Source organism: Falco biarmicus, chromosome 6 (genome assembly GCF_023638135.1).
Source record: "Falco biarmicus isolate bFalBia1 chromosome 6, bFalBia1.pri, whole genome shotgun sequence".
Lineage (NCBI taxonomy): Eukaryota > Metazoa > Chordata > Aves > Falconiformes > Falconidae > Falco > Falco biarmicus.
The window spans coordinates 67672409-67698372 of record NC_079293.1 but is presented as its reverse complement, the minus strand read 5'-3'; the positions used below and the strand labels follow the sequence as shown (position 1 = coordinate 67698372).

General features: G+C 39.1%; 1 protein-coding gene across 1 annotated transcript in view; it reads right to left on the bottom strand.

The window, feature by feature from the left end:
- PREP (prolyl endopeptidase) overlaps nucleotides 1-25964 on the bottom strand; it is a 113559-nt gene that overhangs the window by 56107 nt on the left and 31488 nt on the right. Inside the window, exon 8 of the mRNA XM_056343244.1 lies at nucleotides 1867-2058. Within this exon, the coding sequence (XP_056199219.1) occupies nucleotides 1867-2058 (192 nt within the window). The remainder of the gene's footprint in view (nucleotides 1-1866; nucleotides 2059-25964) is intronic.

Below are 25964 nucleotides of genomic sequence, written 5' to 3'. Positions count from 1 at the left end.
CAAATACAGTAGAAGCTTAATGACACACAACAGGCATCTGAAAGTCACTTTGAAGGTTTTACATGACAGATTATGCTTGCCTTCAAGTTAAGAGCTGAATGCCTTTTAATGTTTACAGTCTGAAGGTCAGTGCCCTCAGCAAACCCATTTATCTGAACTTTCAGTTTTCCAAATGCAGTTCTTATTATGTTTGTATAGTCAAGGCTATCCTGTATAATCCATTCAAGAAGTGTTGCATGCATTAAATTTTTTTTTGCATGTGCACAAACATGAACTCAGTATGACTTTACCTTTACAATGTAACCAAAACGGAACTGAGCTAAATACCAGTGTAGTGAAGAGCAGATGTGGCCTTTATCTTACTGGGAAGGAATATATACCCAGTGTCTATATAGCCATTGGTCAAAGCTCCTTTGGGTGCCTAGACCACTTCTCAGGTAAATCCACACACAGTAACCACATTTAATTTCAATCACATTTCTGTCCCATTCTATTTGGACACTCCCCATCTCCAAGTCAATTCTTCGACTTGGTTCCACTTTATAAATTGCTGTTCCTTATAACTTAAGCATGCCTTCACAGACTGTCAGCAAATACACACACAATCAGAAATTAAGATTGGAAGCAATTTTTCACTTACACCTATTATTTATTTTCTGCTTAGGACTTCAAAGGTACATTTAAAATGAAAATGATTCAAAGAGCACAATTTCAAGATTCATGTCTCACCAAGCTCTAATCTGCTACTTTTGTGATTACCAAAATTCTTGCAATATTCTAGACCCCAGTCGTTTGGAACATCACTACAATTTTGGATGTGCCCAGTCAACATTTATGTCACACACATACCTTGTCTAGGCTGTGGCAGAAATCACACAGAACACATTGTGAAATTCAGACAGAAATATTTTTTTAAAGTGTCCTATAAAGCAAGATCTTAAGAGGAATTTGAAACAGTAGTCAAATAGATCTGTCTCAGCAAGAAGACAGAAGTTACTGTATATACACATACCAAATCACACACACAGAATTCTACTCATTCTACAAAGCAGCTCTGCACCAGAAAAGTAGCAAACATGAATGAATTTGTATAAAGATGGATTAATAAAAAAAAAAAAGCAGAGTCTTTTTGAATAGCTATAATTGAGCTAGTCAGATAAATCATAATTGTATCTTGTACTGTATGCAGAACAAACTACATAAACGTACACAAAGTATCTGCCAAAAAACAGCTCGGAGGTTTTTCTGTATTATCTGAAACTGATTCTAAGTTTTCATAGAAATGTCCCCAAAATTATGGGATAAAAAAAATGTACACATTTATTTCAATTATATCAAAACCTAAGATTTATGTTTTGAACTCACTTTTATACTTAGAGAATTCCATGTGCTTCAGCTTTCCTGAGGCTTTTTTTCAAGTGTTGTCTACTCCCCTTATCCCAGGAACAACAGTAAATCCTGTCTCAAATTCTGACCAAGTTTGGTCACTTCATAGTGTGCTGCACTACTCCCAGGTTTGATCTTTCCCTTCTCTCTGCTTACAAAGTCCTTCTTGCTGTAATCCCCAACAGTTTAGTAAATGTTTACTACACTGATGGGAAACTGGAAAATACTTGCCCCCATTTCCTACAAACACAATTAAAACAAGGACAGATGAAGAAACTTCACTATGGTCACACAAGATGTTAGAGAAAGAAACACATCCTGGACCTATTCATCACCATGTCTTCTAATCGCAAATCCTAAACAAAGTTTAAACACAGGAAAAAAGAAAGAAGGTCTGTACAAGATAATTCAATAGACTAATTACTGAATTAATTTGAAAAAAGCTGAACAGAAAGTCTTGTACTTGACATGAACTCTTACCTAGAACATCTCTTTCATGTTCAGGGACGAGAACTTTCCATTTGGATTCCTCAGGGTCACTGAAGTCAATGTTGATTAACCGGTAATTTGGAGAGTGGCGATTTGTCTTGAAAGTGAACACTGTTCCTTCATTGGTGACATACTCATACTCAGCCTCAAAGTTATCTATCAGCTTCACCCACTGAAGAATTCCTGCAAGATCAAACATATAATGAATTTCTTAACCTCCTGAAACAAAACCTTTCAATACCTGAGGGCAAGGTCTGCCTGACAATTGCTATAGGCTCCTCTTTGAACCACGGCAGTGACCAGAAGAGGTACAACTATGCAAAGGGCCTAATACGTACTGAGAACTTGCAAAGAATTCTCCATATTAGTGGGCTGCAGTGGGAAAATGCTAGTTCATGGACATGTTAACATACTGGTTTTGAGGAATTTCTAGCAAAATACACATAGAATACTGAAAAAATTATGGCTAGTGTTTCATCAGCTTTCCTAAAGCCCTGATGGACAGCTCAGATATGTGCTACAGAGGGGCTTCTACCACACTGGCTGTCATGGAGCTAACACCACCAAGCACATCAGGTTCTTGCCAAGAGAGTTCATAAGTCCCCACTTCTACAGACTTCTTGGAACGAGGAGTGGCAGCTGCGTCAAAAGACTCTGCATTAAGCTTTCAAGCTCAATTTTATTTTCAATAGCTTTTTTAAAACTACTATTTAATTATAAATTATTTTTTTCTTTCTGCAAAAAAGTTACTTTTTCTTAAAGTGGAAAGTTTTTCATCCTCCTTATTAAGCCCCAAGCTTCTCATGCTATTTGCATGAGTACAATAAACTTCAATACCAGGAATTTCCCTGCCAATTCAGAAAAAACATTCTGAAGTGTTTTCTGCAGAAGCTTGTCACCACCAAAGGACAACTACACAAAGTTAGCTAAAATGTTAATTTCTGGGTTTGCAAAGAATGAAACTGCATTTTTCCTACCAACCTTCTGGAATATCACACTCACTAATAGAAGCACACTTCTCTCAAACATGAATCGCCTTAGCTTACTCACTCTGTACCACAGTCTTAGTATTGACTTAACTTGGAGGTGGGACTGAAAGACTCCACTACATTTTATTCACATTCTACTGCTTTGCAATAGGCTTAGTAGAAAGAAAAAGTAGCAAGGCCAGATCAGATATGTAATATGATTGTTATATCTACAGTCCAACCTATCAACCAAACTTACTATTATAAGCATCATACATTAGCTATGCTAAAGAATCAGAATCCTTATTTATATGTGAAATTAAAAATTCTGTTTCTTAAAATAACATTTGGTGCACTCTCTGCCTCTTTCTTAAAACTAAAGGCTAGGTCTTTGCTTTTAAGTATAAACAAATAAACTGTGCATAAATCTGTTCATGAAACTACAAATAGAGTGTTTGCATCAATAAAACAGCATATCAGCTGTTTTATAATATTAAAAACTGAGCAGAATAGTGGAAGTAGATCATAGCTGAGCTGTAATTACTGTAAGTTTTAAAAAAGAAAAGAATAATTGAGGAAGCAGTGAGATGGCTAAAGTAATTTTAAACCCATTAAATGTAATAAGAGAGTGTAGCCAGGCTTAGTACATTCATAAAGCTCTATCTCTTAATTGCTGTTTCGGTTTAAGGAAAACTTCTCTGTCTCTTCATGCAAAGTGATAGATTAGCCAATTACATTCTACTTGTCATACTGCTGCAGTAAGCTTCCCAGACAATCCAGTCAACTTAGTATCCTGCCTCTGAGTGAACCAAATGCATGTTAAATCTTTTCGCTGAGGTCCAAAGTTTTGCCCTTCTCAAGAGGTTTCATGTTGAAGAAAAATCCTGCTAAGTCCCTCGAGTTGCTCAGAGTTCTGTAGAGAAAACCTGCTTTAATGTCCAGTAAAACAAAGAAAATCAGCCTTCAGTGAACTCTGATACATACCAGTGAAACTGTTTTAAGATCCCAAATCACATGCACAAGCATTTTAGTAAATAAAAACTTAACTGCAGTATAACACCATAACAATATTGGAACATTTGCATTTTAGTATCTGACAGAATGAAACCATCCTACTAAACAAGAACAAGGCTTCATAAAAAGAAATCTCCAGACTGTTGAAAACCCCCACTTTTTTAATGGTATATGTGCACGATAACTGTAGTCCCCAAGATTGCAACAGAAGTTGGATTCCATGAAGAAAAAGGACAATTATGTGACATTAGGGATTTACTTTGCTTCCTTGCAACTCATTCATCTAGTCCCAAATGAACAGCTAGTCAAAAAGCAAGAGGGTTTATATTCTACAGGGATACACTAAGTTCTTATTACAAAATCAAGAGCATTCATCATGTTAAAGTGGATGTTACATAGTCCTTAGAAGAAAAACATTGTAGATGAATCACCTCTAAACCACTGTCTCACTGAAGTAGTTAAATATGCCAATACCTAGTCTAAGTTAGGAGGCAGTAATGAGGTAATTACAGGCAGCTGCAAGAGACTGTTACATCAGATACATTTGCTACTGTACAAAGTATGTGCTCTAGTTTTCCTGTGACAGGAAGACACTCTTTGCGATGAGACAGACACCTGAACTACAGGATGCAGCTTTACAGCTGGTTGCAGGTGGTCCGCTTGCGGCTCATGACTGAAAGGGCTGGTCTAGCACTGGTTTAGATCTCCCTGCTTAGGTGTCTCCTTTGGGCTAGGAATAACAACCTGGTGACCAACACGGCCAGTTCACTGAGCACCAATACGGCTGAAAACTCATTGAGGGGTGTGGGAACCATTTATCTGCCGGTCACACCAGTGGCAGCACAAGGGAGAGGCAGGCCCATGCAGCTTACTCGCGTGGCACTGAGTCCTGTCAGGCACTCTGGCCTTGCTGCTGAGCGGAGCCAACACTTAATCACCGCCAAAGAGGAGTTTGCCCTTCATCACATTAGACTGGTGCTTCTGTTTTGCTTATTTGCCTGAGTAGCGTGCTTGTTCAACATGTTAAATGACTTAAAAAAACCAACTGTGCTGCAAAATAAACTTTTCTCTTCCACTGTGTGAAGCAGCTCACGGCTTGGGCAGAGGAGTGTCGCTACATGCAAGGCAGCCAGTACGTGCAAGGCAGTGGCCGAGGCTGAAGAGGAGTAACAGCATTTATTATCATTATCATGATTAAATCATTATCATGATTATTTATTATCATTAGCAATGAGCCATGAGATAAGCTTGACTGCAGCAAACTTGCACTCTCATTTTTCCCTCCTCTATCACTGTGTCTCCAACATCATGCTTGGTTTGGCATTTGCCCAAGTGACTAGAAAAGCTGATCAAATTAGCTAACCTAGAAGAAAACTCTTATTTCACAGCTTCTTACTAAGTACAATCACCTAACCACAGGGTCAGATGAGTGAAGATGCTGACTGACTCAACAGGAGAACAGTCTCATGTAATATGGGAGCGTGAGGAAATAGATGGGACATCTCTCCTTTCCAGGGCAGCAAGTGCTTAGTCTGGCTCTACTCTCATCAAACTGCTCCCCCAGTACCCAAAACATCCAGGGGTATGAACACAGCAGATTCTTATTTAAGACAGCACATTGCACCAGGAGGACAGTTTGCTTGAATGTGCACGCTTTTAAATCTAAAGCATACCTCGTCAAAGATTCTGTCTTCCTGGAAACATCAGGAATACACCTGCAAGTCTGTCCATGTCTGACATGCATTTCCAATTCAAATTCTGTGCCAACAGATGATGCATAACTCCTCTGTTCCTTCCTATTTGTCTTCTGTTTATATGTGTGACTACTGAGTACTATGCGTGCAGCCTTCACCTGGCCTGAATTTAGGATGGATGATTCTGCAGTAACTGGCTAAAAATTCAAAAGCATGGCAAACTAGGTACTGAGGGACTCAACCAGCACCCACTTACAGTGTATTCTCTATACATGTGTAACAGAGCACACTTATAGCAGCAGAATGAGCTGGGCTGAGCGTGGTTATCTAAGCATCAGAAGAGAAAAAACTGCAAAAAAAGCAGTTCAGCATGCAGTGCAGGTATGGGAAAGCATGTTTGACCATGGAGGACCCACACTCTAACTTCTGGAAGAATAATAAAAATATCTACACACAATCTAGATGGGACAATACAAACATTCCCAAGTAACTTCTTGCAGCACTCAGTCACATGTACCAGTTCCCGAGGGACCTGAGAAAGTCAGTGAAGGTATCAACAAATATACAGCCATAGTCACAAAAGCAGACGTCTTAAGTGCATACAGCTAAGGAAATACAGAGATGAACTACATGGTTTGACTAAGACAACAGACATCTGGAAAGGGCTCTGCAGGGGTGGATGACTGACAGTCTTCCCAGAAGCTATACAAGATGCAGGAAACAGGCTCAGAATAGACCAGAAGTAATGACAAAAGGCCTAAACCATAGTTTTCATATAAAATGACCTGTGAAAATACCATATGCCTTACATAATGACGAATACACAAGAGCTGGATAAAGTATATAAAACAATGAGTGACTGGGAGCTGTGATGCCCAGACCTTCTGTTAGACCCAGGATGATGGTCCTAGATGGGTCCTAGACCACAGTCAGTTCTCCATCATATGACTGAAAATTCACATGATCAGCACATCCATTCCTACCAGACGGCCTGAGGTATATGCACACATCTTGTCATACAACTGGATGGATACTCACTTGCTAGTTACATACCTGACCAAAAATGAATGTGTTCATGATGTCATGTGGCATGTATGTATCTATACAGTTGTCAAAACACGGGAGGGACTACAGTCTCAGAAACAAAGAATGGTGTGTTGGCCCCCAAACAGTTCACACAAGCCAGCTCCTCCTCACCTCTGAAGCACTCCAGCAAAAAGGGCACCAAGGCCCATAAATTGTTTGTTACCATGATTCTAGAGGCAGGTGATGGATTCTTGCTCCAGTCTAAAACCCAGAACAAACAGCCTCTCAGTAACAAACAGAACAGTACATCTGTACATTACGACTTTTTAATGTCCTCCAAAAACAGGTCAAGGATGGGCACTCAATTCATTCTTTAGAAGAAAGGAGGGGAGGAGAGAGGTGAAGAACTCTGTCACGACAAAGATTTGCAGGTTTAACCAGCAGCCCTCTGAGAATATCTGTCTTTGAGGAGAGCCACTGACAAGTGGCATCTGTAGTCTAGTCCCCCTTATCCTTAACACCAGAGCCCATGAAGACTTCAGTTTAATCCACATAAGCATACAATGAGACAGATTTACTATACATGGGAAAAGCATGAGGCTGAATATCTTGACAGTTTACTGTATACTGCTGCTATATCCTAATCTCTTACTCTTCCAGTCCTTCCAGCAAAACACATTCCTGAAGAGCTATAGATGCTTTTGCCTATATATTTTATATTAGCCATTTATCACAAAATAATTGCACTACAATAGGACCTGCAGGTAGAGGATTTATAACCTTTATTCGATGGCTATGCCACACAACAAAAGATCATAATCCTACAAAGCTAGCCCTTCTTCTGCAATATTTAGGACAAAAGCAACACAGAGAGTACAGACAGAATTTTTAAACACAATTTTTGGATCCATAGAAGATCAAAAGAGGAATTATAATCAGTAAGCATCACAGATTAAGCCCCTCAATCTTGTACTGGCTTCTGAACATACCAAAACATTCACTGGACTGCTGAGAGCACTGTGTGATGAAGCAGGTTTGTAGGTGAATGATGACAACTACGGAAGGAAAAGCTAATTTCAACAAACTAATTATAACAGCAAGAATGATCACAGAAAGCCTGTTACCAACCCCCTTTCAAACAGAAAGTATAGAGTGGCCGAGAGTCACTTTTCATCAGTTCACAAAATGTTCTCAATACTTCCTTCCATATTTCATGTTTCATGGAAAGGCCAAACGATCCATTTTCTTGCAAATTACCTCTCAACCATGCTGGCTGGAGAGACAGGGCTTAGTGATCAACTAATGATAAGGGGGTTATCTGATGTAAAAAAAAAAAATCACAAGGTAAATGCTCTCATATGGTTTTTTTCATGCGTTCTAGCAGTCCAAATTGTGAGGTGAAGATCTAAATGTTACGTCTCCATAAATTTATATTCTGTTCCAACTTGTCAGTTGGGGGTTTTTTTGTAAGACAGTTTTTCTGGAAATGGCAATTCACTTGGTTCAGGAAGTGAACCAAGACTTCCTGGACTCCTCTGCACTTCAGGACTGCTCCCAAGGGACCCAGTCAAGCAGGCTCCTAAACAGGCTAATGTCTGCCCTCCAGAAGTTCAAGGTGTCAGTTCTGCTGACCCCCTTCCTTATTCCTCCAAATCCTGAAAACTATCATTTCCTAATTGCTATGCCTCAGATGGCCTCCAACCATCTCATCACCCACAAGTCCTTCTCTGTTTGCAAAAAGGTCCAGGGGGCCCCTTTCCTAGTTGGCTCACTCACTAGCTGTGTCAAAAAGTTAACTTCCACACACGCCAGGAACTTTCTAGACTGTTTTCGCTGTACTGTATTTCCAGCAGACACCTGGTAAGTTCAAGTCCTCTGAGAGAACGTGGGCTACCAATTGTGAGACTTCTCCCAGCTGCTTATAGAATGTTTTGTCAGCTTCTTCATCCTGGTTGGGTGGTCTGTAACAGACTCCTACCATGATATCTGCCTCATTGGCCTTTCCCCTGATTCTTACCCATAAACACTCAACCCTATCATCACCATCATTAACCTCTAGACAATCAAAACACTTCCTAACATACAGGGCTATCCCAGCCCCTCTCCTTTGCCTATCCCTTCTGAAGAGTTCATAGCCATCCACTGCAGCGCTCCAGTTGTGCGAGTCATCCGACCATGTTTTCATGATGGCAACTATGTCCGTTTTCCAGCTGCTTAATGGTTTCCAGCTCCTCCTGTTTGTTGCCCATGCTGTGTGCATTGGTGTAGCCGCACTTCAGTTGGGCTATTGATCCTGCCACCTTTTGTGTGTGTGGGAGAAGCTCTAATTCCTACGTGACCATTCTCAGGAGCTTCTATGGTTCCTAACACATCAATAACTCTTGCACCTTTGCTGCTGTATGGAACTCCATCCTCTGCCTCCACTGAGATAGCAGACCAAAGGACCCTACTCGCACAATCAATAGTTAAACACTACAGTTTAGGACTCTGCTAGTGGAGTACTACTTTTTTCCCCCCCATTCTCAGGAAAATGGATTAAAACCACTCATTCCCTCATAATTTCTGCTTTTTATGTTTCTCACTGAACAGAAAGCTTTTACTCTCCAAATTTTATTTTCTTAAAGAACCACATGCATCCATTATAGATTCCATTTTCTGGTGTTAACTTATCTACATAGCCTGTAGTATATTTAAACTGGCTTAAAATGTGTAATACCTGTGTGTACCTACATTATACATAAATAGATATATACACTCAAGTTTTGAACACCTTTGCTAGAGCAGCGAATTATCTTTTGCCCTTGGACTGGGGATCACTTAATGGAAAATTTGTTTCACTTGCTGGAGGTACCTGGCAACATCTATTCCATCTCTGCAAACCTTAATCACAGGATACACAATGCCTTTCATCACAAGGGGAAAAAAACACAATGCAAATCTCACTATGCAATTTAAATTTTGTCTAGTAGTTACATCTCCTTTTAGTATTCTCCCATTTATATTTTCTCCTTTCCTTTCTTGGATTTACCCTATACACTGTAACAGGCAACATTCAACTACTGCATGTCACAAGGCCATAATTCACTACAAGTGCTTACTGAACATATCCACAGCATATTTTTCATCATATCAGAGAGCATCCTGTATCTCTCACAGTGGTGACTGCTGGATATTTATATATAACAGAGAATCCAGCATTAGGCTGCTGTCATCTTTCAGAATATGTCAGAATAATCTGAGTTTGCTTTAGGATAGCTACAGTACACAGCTTTCACATAGTGGTGTATAGCACCTTCCTATGTGAAATGAGAGCAGAGCAGATCATGGCTGTACACAGATGCATTGTGTCCAGCCCTCCAGTCCGTCTCAGCAGCTCTATCCTGAAAGCACAAACATACCCAAGAACGTCAGTGTTTAGGAGATTTCTACCAGTTAAGAGTTTCTCTGACTGCAACAGTTTTACTTCACCTGCAAACCTCAAGCCACTGCACTGATGTTAATCTTGCTTCCTACTTCCCCTGTCAGCAGCTGCATTAACCGCACATCTTCACTTGACTTGCACCTTCCAACTGCTGAAGACTTTTCTTCAGAAATAACTTGAATTTATGAGTCAGCTACCCCATTCTATAAAGTTTACTCCTTCTGAGACCTGACTTCACTTACAAACCTCTGAGGGAGGGAATACTGGAGAGGAGATATTAACATATCCCTGAAAGGAACGCAATGTTGTTGTGTTTGTACTGAGAGGGTTCTCTCAGTACCACTCACCCTGCAGATGATGGATGACAGCTACTCAACAATTATGGAAAGTTAATGCATATGCAATTAAAAAAAATAAATAAATGGAAGGAGGCAATATTTATTCAAGTTAAAAGTTCAGACACGTCAAGATAAATCAAAGATTAGCCCAGAAAAAAGAAATCAAGCACTTTTATGAGCAGAGATTTCTCAATCCGTTTCAAGGCTTCTATTTTACTTCCATCTGGATGATCCCTCAAAAGGCAGGGAGAATACTTTGTTTTGAGAGATATCTTATGTCCTCGTGCAGCATAACACAGCAAAAGAAAAACAGGAACCAAAGGTTCCTCTCTCTCATGGCACACTTTCTTTAATATACACAAAGTTTTAAACATTATATATATAAAAAATAATATACACAAATCTTTAAAAAATAACTTCATCGTCAATACTATTTATAAATGTTAATGTCCAGTCAACACAGTAGTAGCATGAAGATCTCCTTGATCAAATTAATAGCAAGCTATTTAATTTCATTGCTAATGATTTGCCTCCACTTAAAAAAAAACTACATGGAAAGCAAAACTCTTTGGAATTGCCATTTAAGAGACAAGAAGCTGTTTTCTTTAAGTAAAGTCTCTGTTGTTGAGGCTTCCTATTTTCCAAGACTCAACTGGTATTTTTCTCCCTGTTTGTTAGGGAAGGACATAATGGCCTTGTTTCAATATTGATTTTTTTAAAGGCTTTTTTTTAAAAAAGTTATTTCAATCACAGAAAAGTCTTTCAAAAAAAAGAGTACTCTTCCAATCACATCCCACCTTCTAGCTGATGTCTGTCTCCTCACTATCATTTTTCTCTTGTTCATTTTCATTACAAAGGTTTTGATCCACTTTTTCAGTTTACGCATATACTGACTCGCCCCTTTGATGTTACTGTATATAGGACTGTTCATTCCCCCCCCCCTTTTTTTTTTTAAGAGCGCCTTATAAATTGCAAGACTAAACTAAAATACAAAAGGCCAGATAATCCTGTTTTCAACAGGAAGTGTACAAACATAACCTTTGTTTTTCTACATGCCCTCAAGCCACATACATGCTTTCTTCAGCATGGAGAAAAAAAGAACGACCATCTAAACAAAGGAACAAGATAAAAATTCTTTTGGCTGGTAACCCTGTTCTTCAATTCATTCTCATAACCTGTCTCTGCCAGTCTAGTACAAAGCAGTTCCAGCTGGCAATGACTAAGCAACCAGCAAGCAGTGAACTTCAGGGTTTGCTCAATTTTTGTTGCACCTTTACAGTGGTTCTCAAATATTTTACACTACCTCCTCTTCTCATGTATGTGCCCTCCCACCACATCCCACTGTTCACGCTAGACACAAACTGTCCGTCTCCAAGCAGCCCAGTACCCAAGCATGAAAGCCCGTACCACTGTCCTCTCTCCCCAAACTCCTTGTACTTCCAGTCTACACAAATCTGTGTTTAGCTTCTAGCCAGTGCAATCCCTTCCAATCCAACAATCCAGGCTGTGCTTTCCAACTAGCGGTCTCTCTCAACTTTTTGCATTCCAGATGTCACAGCAGCCTTTCACAGTTTTGTATCTCTCTGGAGGTTATAACAAGAGCTACCTCTCCTGTTCCCCATGCTACCTTATATCCCTGCTTTTCACCCTCTGTTCTCACGCTTCAGCTCTCCTAGGAAGAGGCATGTGGGGCTCTGCTCGGAGCACTGAGTCAGTGGCTCATAAATCAGCTCTATGGTGTTTACAAGAGGATCCTGATTTTTTCATCAGGCTTCCTAGCGCTACCATAATACAAAATAAAGAAAAATGTCAAAATTAAGAACAATTTCAACAAGACCGATTGGTCATGTCATGTTGGTTTAAGTTCATAGCCAAGACTGATTAAAGAGCTTTCATTTATTTCTTGTTGCACACCAACAGGTTTGTGCTAAATGCCCTCTTCACTGCACCAAACCACACAATCAAAAGAATAAATAGTCAAGGCTGACAATCTAATCAAAAAGAAACAATTTCTCAAGAAAGGGAAAATAAAAATTATTACTAGGCACAGAAACAGTAAGAGACATGCCACAGAAAAAGCACTGCTGTTTTTTTGTTTGGTTTGGGAGTTTTTTGTGGGTTTATTTTGTAAGGTGCACAACAAAGTTTGCTAATATATAATCGCTTGATTACTGTGTATCCAGCTGTTTAGCTAGTATGAGGGATTTTCAGGTATACCAGAAACAACAGTTGAAGCAATTAATGAGAGAACTTTTCTTGTTTGACTGGCTTGACATACAAGCAAACTTGTGAGCTGTCTGTATTCTGGAAGACAAGCTTGATAAAATAGCTACTAAAAATTGAGCCTTACAATGCTCAGCTACTGGGATACTGAGTGTTTTTCTAAAGAAATACTTCGCATTAGATCACTTTCGAATGTTTAAGAGTCAAGACTTGAAAATCCTACTTGCAGTTTGCCAAGATAAGTAGGGAAATCTGAAGTCTTGAATGAGGGATAATGTTTTGGATGTGAACACACAGTGCTGCCCTTCCTGACATAATATACAACTGTTGCACCTCTGCTACTGAAATTCTGCAAATCAAAAATCAAACTGCATGAGTTGGTTCAGTGGCTGACAAAGAGTGGTGAAATCCTATAATTTTAATTTTCCCTGATCTTTCTAAAACCCACCCCATAAGCAACCAAAGAGGCACGCGTGAAGGGAAAAGCCCCCATCCATATCCACAGCTACTTGAAGCAGAGTACAGCAATGGAGCTCCCCCAAAACCTTAAAGAACAGCTCAGCTGTCTTCTCCCAGTGGTGTTTTCTCCCATTACTGTCTTGCCACAATACTGTGAATTATGACCACAGGTATCTCATCGAGGAACTGAGTATTTGCAAAACATTTTGATATGAGATAATAAAGGCACTTATTTAAAAAGTGTATTTCGTTAGGTTAGTTGTAAACATAAAATTCCAACTGGTTAACTTGGTTATTTCTAACTGAGTTTTGTGGTAAAAACTAAGCTGCAAACCAAGTTAACCTGGTGGGGTTCACAAGACACATGCAGGGGAGTAGGGGAAACAATATCACCCAAATCTCTTATCTTTTCAGACTAATTTAAAATTCTCATAAAAAATAGCTATGTATTTGTCATAAGTTACTTAACACAGTGATTTTCTATTCTAAAAAGGAGCAGTCTTGGCACAAATAGCTCACAATGGCCCACTTAAAAACCTAGCAAACAACCTGAATATTTGAAGAGGAAAATGACTCAGTCTGTATACAGCAGAAAGATCGTGAAGAGGGGGACGGGAAGCATGAAGAACATTTTAGCTAATCTGGGAAGCAGAAAAAATGCTCAGATGCTTCCTGTAACGTTCATGGAAAGCAACTGTGTTGTGGAAAGTGCTGTGTAGATTATATTCCAGGGAAACCAAACTGACAAGGATTATTACAGAAGACTGCAGTGCAAATTCAATTAACCTATAGCCGTTGACAAAATGTCATGAGTAATTGCATATAGTAAAGGGGAAATGGCTATAGAATCATAGATTTATTTAGGTTGGAAAAGACCTTTAAGATCATCCAGTCCAACCATTAACCTGGCACTGCCAAGTCCACCACTAAACAGTGTCCCTAAGCGCCACATCTACGTCTTTTAAATACCTCCAGGGACAGTGACTCAACCACTTCCCTGGGCAGCCTGTTCCAATGCTTGACCACCCTTTTGGCAAATAAATTTTTCCTAATACCTAATCTAAACCTCCCCTGGTGCAACCTGAGGCTGTTTCAAATGTAGAAATAAGCAAATTTTTAAGTTTCTTAAACCAATAGCCTAATCTCATTTATTAGATGTGACCTCCACTCAGAGTAAAGATAATTTCCTGCCCAGCACAGAGCGAGTTAACTTCCACTGGTCCATAGCCACTGAAACATATCAAAAAATCAATGAATGCACAAGACACAACTGCCCTCAGTACAGCAGAACTAATAAAAATGTCATGCTTCTACAGAGTCTTTAATGATTTTATTATGGCTTCACTTATTATTTAAAGGGAGTACATGCAAAGAGAAGCCACAACTCATGTGATGCAAGAAGTTAATGGAATGCATTAACTCAAGACTACTAAAGCAATAATGAAGTAGCAAATACTGGGCAAACCATGTTTCATAAAAAGAGAATTTGTGAGAAAGTTATGCCAGAGGTTCCCTCTACACCAAAGCCATTTACTTTGGATCAGCGGACACCTAGAATACTGTACTGAAATGCACAAAAGTGACAGAGGTCCCAGCAGATTTCCAGAAGGAACATGTTTTCCCCAAGTACTTAAAATGTCATTTTTAGACTCTGATTTGATTAAAATATATATAATATCTAAGCTAAGAAGCTCAGCTGAAGGCAAAGTATGGAGTGAATACAGAGTCTCATCCCAAGAGACAACATCCACAGTATGCAGAAAGCAGACACAGTATGTGTTCTCCATGCTATACCATTACGGGAAAAACACCACCTCCTTACACACTTCATGATACCACAGAGAGGCAGCTACCTATTGAACATGGAGTACCTACATCCCATGTAGTTTCAACTTTGTTCCTCTCACCTCAACACTGCCTATTGTGGTCCCTGTCTGAATTTTATAGAATTGAAACGTAGCTCAGAACTGCCAGTTTCGTGGGATAGCAAAGAATCTGAAAGATAAATATTGAAATGTTTACAATTATCATGTCCAGATCATAATTGCTTATCCTGCAGCATTAAAACCTCTTCAAAACAGCCAGAAACTGTTGAATTTAATTTAAAAATAAAAAAGAAATCTTTTTTACTGCTATAAAAACATGCTATATGCACATAACAGTAAAAAGGGAAGATGACATATTCCATTAATCTCCTGAGGAAAGAAATATCTGAACTCCTGTAAGTCTGTTATGGGCTCTATCACGTTGCTTAGTAATTCCCACAGCAGCTGACTCATCCCTGAATTCACAGTCATCTTCTGAGTTCTGTCAGGCAGATATTTGATAAGTGTTTTTCATTTCCACACATGAAACATACTGTTTCATTTTCCATCATTTCCCAAGATGGATCCCCATCTCCACCCTGCTTCTCCACTCTATCCTGCAAATTTAAGCAAAATAATTCTAATGGATACTGTGTTGTTTGAGGGAATAAGATTATTTTGTTTTGTTTTGGTCTTTCAGGCCAATGAAATAAAACTTTACTCTGAGCAAGCAGGTCTCTAACATACAGGTAAAAAGAAAAAAATTCAGAAGAATTGTACCACGTTTCTAATATACACTGTTAGAAACAAATCCCACAAATGAGCTAGCCAACCCTAAGTAGAGCATATTTGTTCTTCTGCAATGAGAAACTGCAATATAATTTTCTAAACTATTAGAGCTATGGGAAATCAGTTGATACCAGACTTGAAATATTCCACAAGATTGCAACGCCCTCCTATATATCTGTGTGCTGAATTAGACCAGTTCAGTTAAATCAAACACCCAACGATGAATATAATAATGAAAACCTATATAATAAGCTCCACATGACAGAGAAGACAGTTGTACGTGCTCATATGAAATCTGCCACCTCTTTAACTATAAGCACATCCAGTGTAGTATTGTGATTGCATGGAATTTTCTGATTACTTTTTTTCTTAAGGCCTCCTTAAAACAAAAAGAATTATAAAAGCAACTACTATTTCTAAATAAGCTGTACAGCACATCATTGAAGGGATATAAACCGAATAATTTCATGGAAACACAAATGTCTTTCACTTAATACAAGAGTCTCAACCTAGAAACCAGAACACTACTCCTCAATACAAGAAGAGCTAGCATGTAACATGCCTATAAAACGTGTGGGATAGGGACAGTTTATTATCCTGATCCCTTCGTAGTTAAGGGAAGCCCTACATTTTGTTTTGCCCCATCTAGATATGAGAAGTCACATCTGCCTATTCATCCTTGCTGGTATAGTAGGACATAGTATATTGAGCGTAGGAGTTTCTACAGTGGTAGTGTGGCTTTAGTCCTTAAGTATATGCACATCCACTTATTTTGACCCTATGCTCAAACAGTATTTAAATTCTGATGTAACTTAAAGAAATTTAACAGGATAAAAGATACTCCTGTAACCGGCCTCTGTGATATTATAAAGGACAGGTCCAAGCACTGGAAGTGTCATAAGGAACAGTGGTGTCAGGGTCTATTACTGAAGGGGGGGTGTGGGGTGTAAGGACTAGAGGCGGGGGGAGACAACCTCAGTTCAGAATTACTACAAGATCATTTATAATACCAGAAAAACAGCTGTGCCCCTTGAACTTTGAGATGCATTCCATGTATTAGGTCCTTTCCCTTAATTACCAGCTCTTGTTATTTTTTCCCTCCTCATTACAAAACCACAGTCCTATCTCTGGCATATTTGACAGAAGTCTTCTTTGGTCAATCAACTTTGACAATCCAGTAACTAGTTTCATCAATATCACCTTAACATGGTGTTAAAAATAAATAAATAAAAATACAGTGGTTGTCATCTCAGCCTTCAGCTGCAAATTCAATACTATCTGCAAGTGTCTTCCCTCAGCAAGCGTCTCTAGGATGTAAACCCATTTTGACTAAAATAATGAGAGCCTCTCCTATTTCTAATCTAATGCTATTTCACCTCTTCAAGGTCACTAAATTGAAGTTTCACTGTCAAAGCACTTTGCCCTTAAAAGATACAAGAATCTTCTATATCAGATATGTTATCTGCTAGATTCTAAGCTACCTATAATATATACTATCCTAACATTTTCTTTCATTTTTCAAATTTCCCTTATTTCCTCTTTGCCAGTCAACACAATTTCTGAAATAACTAATACTCACTTAAATATTAACACCTATGTCTTAATCAGATCATTTTCTTTCTCTCTCACCTCAGCTCAGTACTTTTTTTAAATGCCATGGGAGGAATGTTCCTGTTTTAATCTTTGAAAGTGGCTTTCAGTTGTGTGGTCTTTCCCTTTTTTTTCCCTCCCTTTAATATTAGCAACATGTGAGCTAACAGCCATGGGCACCCTTTGCAGTCAGCACAGAGGCCCAGACCTGTCCAAGAGGTCTACCTGTATTCCACATGAACTGAATCATCCTGAGGACTCTCATTTCACACACAGTCTTTCTGCACACTCACTACAGGACCATAAGGAGCCTCAGCAGCCAATGGTCCAAACAGGTAAATTGAGTCCATCATCACCTCTAACACATCTAGGATCTGGAAATGATTCTGACTTTATCTCCAGCACAGAATTTGGCAGAGACCAAATTCCTGCAGTACAGAAAATTCGTTACACGTCTCATTCATGCTTTGGATCTCACAGCAGTCAATGACACAACTAGCTGTGTGATGAGCTTCATGAACACGTAGCTTAGAGCAACTTACATACCCAACCTACACCTCAGTTAATAGTGCATTCAAGAAAAGTCATGCTAATTTTAAACCAAACAGATCTACCCTATTTGTCCACTCTGCAATCCTTTAAATCACCCATCACCACATAGATAATATTCCTTTCCTAAGATATCTTAGTGTATTTTCCCAGTTACAGCAGTTAAGACTTTATTTCAAGTCTGAGAACACACTTGTCTAACACACTACGAATTGATCTATGACTTACAGTTGTCACCTCTGAAAAAATTCAGAATAGAAAACCGGTTCTTTAAGGAGCTCTCTGGAAACATAACTGTGCTTATTACTGCTCCTTCTAATCCATGTACCAGTTCTGAAACCATGCCAAATCAGGTCACCACAATCCTCTGCAATGACAAAGCCCTGCTGAACACCACAACAATCCGAGTAAACAAGTGCAGAGGAAGGGTGCCTCTTAAACGTCCTGTTAAAAGACTACAAAGCATAAACAGAATCTGGTATGCAATGAAAAGACACTAAGTCTTCGAACACTGGAACCAATGGAACCTGGTGTACAGATTTGCATAGTCAGCTGACATTTTAACTCAATTTATATTAAGATTCAGCATAAGCAGAGTGTCATCTTCACATGGAATTCACACAGGAGAGAGCTGTTATGAATGGCACAGCTGAAGGACAAATTTCCATTGACATTCATGTCTCTGATAATCTGCAGTAGAAAGAACCTTGACTGAAATTGTCCTAATAAGGCAAAAAATTCTTCTGAAGCCTTCCCCACACCTCAAGCATCCATAATGTTGCTCACCTGACTGAACCTTCAATGTATAACAAGATCAGATTTATGCCACATCCCTTACTTAACAGGTTCTCCCTTCTCCCTAGCCTTCCAGCATTCTTGTGAGGGTTGCACCATTAGGACTTTCCTTTCACAACTGATTGAATTTGGGGGCTGCCAATGGTTCAAAAAGCAAAGTGGGATTAATTATTTCCATAGAAAACGGGCTGAAAATAAGGAACAGATGACATCCGCCTGTTCACATCCATTAAAGAATCCAACCATTCAGCAGCTGTTCTAGATTATCTCATCCTGTACTCCTGCTGTAACGTCATCCGCCTGACTACGCAGGACAAAAGGATGCTTGCAGGCTGACCAACCTAGTAAGCAGAGCTTTAAACTAGAAACAACAGCAGAGAAAGAGATTCTTCATCAAAGGAGGAAGCTGTGGATGTGACAGGCAAACTAGGAGTCTGGGTGATAGGAACAGAAGGGATACGGCAACTGACAGAACAGAGCTGAAGTGGAATCTCTCCAAGCATAGGCATGTAAAGAAGGAACTGCCTGCAGAACAGCCTAATGGAGAAAGCTCTCAAACCTGTACTGCGGAATCAGCATGCTTGGGTGCCTGCCCGGACTGCCTCTACACGGATGCACACAACACCAGGAACAAACAGCAGGAGTTAGAAGCCTGTGTGTAGTTTCCAGGCTATGACCTCGTTAGGATCACAGCGACATGGTGGGATAGCTCAAAGGCTTTTTAGGAAGACAGGCTTGGAAGGCAAGAAGGAGAGTTGCCCTTTATGTGAAAGGGCAGCTGGAATTATGGAGCTCTGCCTTGGGACAGGTCAGGAGCCAGTCAAGAGCTTATGCATCAAGACTGGCCGGCAGACCAATATCGGTACTACTGTAGTGGGAATATGCTACAGACTTCCTGATCAGCAAGAAGTAGTAAAGGATGCATTCTTCAGACAACTAGAAGAAACCTCATGTTCACAGGCCCTGCTCCTTATGGTGGAAATTTTAACCACTGTGCTATCTGCTGGAAGGACAATTCAGCAGGGCTCAAGCAACTTAGAAGAATTTTTAATGCCTTGACAATAACTTCCCAAGGTGATCAAGAAGCCAATGAAAGGTGCTCTGCTTGACTCGATACTTACAAAGAAGAACTGGTTGTGCTTGTGGAAGCTGCAGGCAGCCTTGGCTGAAGTTTGGTTGGAGACAAGTTACTAGTGGTGTACTCCAGGGGTCAATACTGGGGCCAAAACTCTTGAAGATATTCATTAACGACCTGGATGCTGGGAAAGTGTGAGCCCTCACCAGGTTTACTGATGATACAAAACTGGGGAGAGCAGCTGATAAACTAGACTGTTGTGGTGGCATTCAGAGTGATCAGGCCAGGTGGTGAATTGGGCTGAAAGGAATCTCATGCAGTTCAAAAGGAAGAAAAACGAAGTCTTGCATCTAGGGAAGAATAACCCCAGGCACAAGTACACGCTGGGTGATGAGTGGCTGAAAAGCAGCTCCAAGGATCTTGGAGTCCTGCTGGACAACAAGCTGACCATATGCCCTTGTGTCAAAGGCCAACAGCACCTTTTGCTGTATTAAAAAGAAAGTTATCAACAGGTCAAGGGAGGTGATTCCTCCTCTCTACTCAGCACATATGAGGTCATATCTTGAGTGCTGTATCCAGTTCCAGTCTCCCCAGTACACGAAAGGTTTGGACTCACTGGAGCAAGGCCAGCACAGGACCACAAACATGATTAAGGGACTACAGCATATATGAGAAGAGGCTGAAGAAGGTCCAACTTTTCAGTCTGAACACAAGGCGGCTCAGGGGGATCTTAGCAATGTGTATAAATAACTATTAGAAGGGAATAGAGAAGGGGGAGCCAGACTCTTCTCTGTAGTGCACACTGACAGGACAAGAGGCAATGGGCACAAAAAACAAGGAAATTCAATCGGAACACAAGAAAACACTTTTTAATGTGGTTTGGTCAAATACTGGCACCAGGTTGCTCAGAGCGGTTATAAATATCTGCAGAGATATTCAAACCCCAACCAGACACAGTCTTAGGCAACCCATTGTAGCTGACCCTGCTTGAGCAAAGGGGATGGTGGACTAGATAATCACAAGAGGTCCATTCCAAACTAAACAATTCTGTACCTCACAAATTTGTGCTTGGTGAAAGATAGCAGACATGCACATAGAGAAAGAAGGAGAAAGGAAGACCATCTTTTATGTTTACCTCTTTCCTTAACACAACTTTTTCATAGAAATTATCAGCCATTACCATCATACTAATATTTCTACCATTCCTGTTTTGTGACTACTGCTTCTTAAAAGAACATAACTTTCATTCAGGTGAATTGCAACTGTACTGCTTCCTTTCCTCACTTCTGTCCATCACCCAACATCACCATCTCTTCAGCTCTTGAATAGTTCAGCTGGAAACACGTCATAAGAAGCCTATACCCGATACCAGGTAATTCACATCCCTGGCTGTAGAAGAAATTAACACAAACCAGGCTGCTGTATGAAATCAACCTGTTTATGCATTTATGTATTTATTTATTTATTAAAGAGAGGTGGGGCAGAGCTCTGAAGCACTGTTCATGACATCTGTGCTATCAACTTGCTAGCACATCCCCCATCATATTTTTAGTCTGGCTAATTAGCAGACAGTATGTGGTCCCAGTCTGGGGGACAGTATCATTCCCAACAGGCAACCTGAACATAGTTACAGTATGTTGGAGGGAGAGAGCTTTGACACACAGAGGTGAGCTGGCACGTACCTCTTGGCTTCAGTGTCGAAGCACAGACTGTGGCCAGCCTGCTGCTGAGTTACATGGGCAGCGTACCCCACCCCTGTGATGAAGCTGTGGGAAGCCTCAACACATGCTTCCATCAGCCAGAAGATCTGAAGGGCTCAGGACTTCCAGCAGGATGATGGTACTGAGAACACCACAAATACAAACCTATGGCTACACTGCTCCTTCCCTCACTTTTGGTTGTGAATACTGTGTCAGGTCTCTGTTTCAGCAACAGCAAAAAGGGAGTAGAGGGTATCTTGACTAGGACCTTCACAGAGAGGTGCCAAGTATTTCAAACTCCTTTTCAGGAAATACAATATCAAAGGTACAGATTACACACTGATGTGAGATGGAAGCTGCCTTTTTGCTGCTTTCAGTTCATTTATTAACCTGTGAGGACAGCAGTAATTAATTACGCAGCTTGTCTGTAAGACTTATATTGAGATATAATCTGTTTTTTAATTGCATTTAGAAGTGTTATTAGGATAACTAGAACCCAACTGCCCTGCACCAGATATTTGTTAGATTTGGAGATCACTACTGATTAAGAGGCATGCCATGAAAATGTATCACACTTCTCTTTGGTGAGGCAAAATATACTTTCTTCTGTTCTCTCACTGTTCCCTAACACGTGGTGGTTTTCAGCCTGTATTTTAACTTTCTATAAAACAAGAATGAAGACATTTTGGGACTGGACAAGACCAAATGATAATTATGAACTTTCAAAACACTAAATACTGAAAAACCAGATCATTTGGGTCTAACTTTGGAAGGGACTGTAATTACTGTTTTTTCACTGTTTTAATGAACCAGAGTATTAGATAAAGTAGGAAACAAAAAACTGTTAATAAATTATAACACTGCACACACTATGCAATGAAGACATCTCTTAACTAATCAAACTCAACCTGGACAAGATCAATTTAAGATACTCATCTGCTCTACAGAATAAATAATAATTCAGATTTAGAAGAAGGAAGAAAAATCTCTTTCCTTCAGGGAATGGTGTTGATGACACGTTGTTTTGCACAGCTTTGAAAAGAGCAACTCAGTGCTTCTTTTTGGGTAAGGCTGGATTGTTTTCAAGAAGCCACATTCTTCAATTTGTCACATGCCTATTGACACAAGGTTTCAGCAGACCCTGGATTGTGAACTGTCTGGAGTATTTATTTAGTACCTTTAAAGCAAGTTTTAACCTTGAGGACTGAGTCCCAAGACAAGAAAAGTTAAAAAAAAACAAACAAACAACTATTACTGCCACATTAACTCTGTGTAGAAATTAAGACTATCATCAGTACAGTAACAGTTAAATGCTGAAGTGTGACACTAAAAAAAAATCAACTTTAAAGCTGTGAAACATATCTCACATTAATAAAAGGCATGAAGTTAGCCATTTGTGGTTTCAATAACATTATTCTGAAGGAAACTAACACAGAAGTTACTATCATCACTGCAATAGGATTCAATAATTAAAAGATCTAATGCATCTTAAGCATGAAATAAACCACCAATTTCTCAATATAGCAAATCAGGACACACTTGGACCTAGGTTTGATGCAACAGTTTGGTTATTAGGTCTGGTGTAACTTTTTGGTTATATTTTGTATCTTGTCCAGACATCCCTCCTACTGAAACAGATATTACGCAGAATTTTCTAATGCAAACTTTGCCACAGGTATAAAAGAAGATAAAGTTGTTTAGGGAATATGGATACACACAGTCTTTCAGTGTACCCTGCTATTTTTACCCCCTCCTGTACAAATTTACATCTAATCTACAGATACAGGGGACTTTCTCCTCTTCTAGTTTTTGCCTATTACAGTTTTTAACATGAAAGACAAGACATTTTCACACCTCCTATCTCCAAGAAATTCCTTCTGCTTTTTCAGAAGCAGGAAGTGTTAATAACAGCATATGCTTTCAGTTTTCAGAATTCATTTTGTTTGCTTTTGAACCACCGAAACATACACAAACATAAACAAGTAATTGCACTAATTTTTGAAAAACTGAAATTATCCCACACTACTTTTCTTAAATCGTGAAATACAGATATTTATGTCTCAGTAAAAATACATGTTTCTCTATCTTGGGAATAAACTATTGATCTATAACCATAAAGAACTGCATCTCACAGACATCCCTGCAGTTTTCCTACAGACAACCACCTGGCACTTTGGCAGTCAGCACTGAGGTTGCAACACCGAACTTCACAACTTCCTCACAGCAAGGGGGCCAAACAGGCAGCCTTTATCAATGCAACCATTGTCTCTAAGAAACAGTAACAGAACTACAGTTAACTCCACATGGTCTCAATACACCAGGAGGAAAAGAAACTCACTCCTCAGTGGTCACATGTTGACTATGAGAACATGTTCTTTTTAATGAAAATTGTTTAAACAACTAAGAAATTTTATTTCCTCCTGTCAACAGAAAAGAATGTACTACTAGCAATCACTCTAGCAATCAAAAATCAAGAAAGGTGCCCCTAAGTTAGTTAACATGACATTTTGAAATAGGGTTTTGTAGTAGTAAGTCACAGATGAGAATCAGTTCTTCGCATTTTTGTGCAATTTTAAGTAACAGAAAATTCCTTAATTCGGTTTTACATGTAGCATTTCAAACTATGCAATGGTATGTTTTCCTTGGGACAGAAAGTATTTTAAAAAAAGAGGAGTTCACGATTACATGATTGAATTGTAATATACACATATAAACATTTTATAAACAATATATGCTACAGAGAAGCTGTTGAAACATGTCATTCTGTATTTAGGGCTTTGTCACAAACTTCATAAATATTAGGTATTTTTTTGCTTAGCAGTTGCTTTTACTTCCTCACAAATACGTGGTATAAGTAATGGATGCCATGTTAAAATATAACTGCCTGCTACCATTCAAAAAGGTTTCATTGCCTTTTGTATTTCATGCCCACTGAATAAGTCTAAAGAAGTTTAAGATCTGAAAGATCTAAAGCATAAAAAGAAAAAAATTTAAGAACTGGTGTATTCTTGGACAACCTGGATTAAAAGAGCAGGGAAGAAAAAAGAAGTGCCTGAAAATCTAATTATTTATCTATATCAGGTACCATCTGGGACACTGGAAAAACACTAGCTATCCTATTTTTCTTTCCTTTTATATTTTTTCAAAACTAAGATGAGGTATTATGAACACCAGAATGGATATTTTGAACAAACAGATCATTGTAAACAGGTCAAGCAAAAAGACTCAGATTAAACATTCAATAATTCTGAAGGAGGAAAATGGCAAGACGTATCTTAGATGTCATCAAAGGTATGAGGTCTATTCATAAATAATCCGTTCTAAAAGATAGAAGAATATGTTTTAAAAGCACAGATACCTTCCCAAGATACTTGACTCTCTTAACACTTTGTACCATATGGTATGGTTTGATACTTGCATAGACCCTTGTACTGAATGCTGCATTCTATAGACAGCGTAACATGTATCTCATAGTTTAGCTAAGAATGTGCTTCTGTTATCCATAATTCTCTAAGCATCACTTAATCTTAACCCATCTGAACATACTTCGAGATATTACTGAACAGTCTGTATAAATTGGCAGTTGAATGCAAGTCTTAAGTCACAAAATAGACTTGCCATTAAACTCTGCTATTCTAGAGCTGCTTATTTACTTTTAGACAAATTTTATTTTTTAAAATTTTTATTTAATTTATTTGATTTTAGACAAAGCAGCTTAAATAATGAAATTAGGTATTCATTCCTCTGAATTTCACAAGAAACCTCTTCTACGCCTGCTGTCCCAGCAAATTACAAGTTGAACTGAAATTACATCTCTTGTGGCCTAGATTGATAAAGCCATGAATTAAGCTTACATAAATTACTGCTTGCTCAATTTACTGCCTCTGGCCACCAAAGGCTGAAGGACCAGTGGTTCAGGGTGTTTGCATTTGTATGGAGTATCAACTCTAGGAAACACCCTAGATGTTTATACTGTTAGGCCTGTGCTTACCAACATAGAGGTAGAAAGACACAGGTAAAGATCAACCTTTGTATTGAAAATGCAATTGACAACTTAGTGAGACAGATATGGAGAGTTCCTAAGTTTATAAAAATAGAAAATTTGTGCAAGCAAATGGTTACAGCTAAATCTTTCCTTTTATAGGCAAAAAGGGAGAATTTGGAGGGATAGAACAACTCCCACCCAACAACAAACAAATAAGAAGGCATGTCAAAGACTCCTTCAGGGAAAAAAAACTTTTCTAAAGAAGCATTTCCAAGCCCGGAAAAGGTTAAACTTTAGGTTTACCTTATACCAGGTAGTACAAAATAGAAGCTTCATTATCTCATCCATGATCTTTCAAGGCTTGATGCTAGTATTCTCTTCAAGGTTGTCCCGTGTATCTATAAATGGGAGGGTGAATTATGGGAGGAGAGCTATGCTTTTTATATATTCTATCTCTAGCTGGAAAGCGTCAACTTGAACGACAATGCAACTTATCATGCATGAAAATGTTTCACTGTACTGAACTGTTTTATCTACACAGTTTTACGTTTGTAATACTGTTGCATGGAAAGCATTTGTAATAATTTTGATCAGGCTTTCCATTTCCTACGTTCAAGAGGACATTAAACAACTACTTACTTGTCTAAGACAAGTTTAG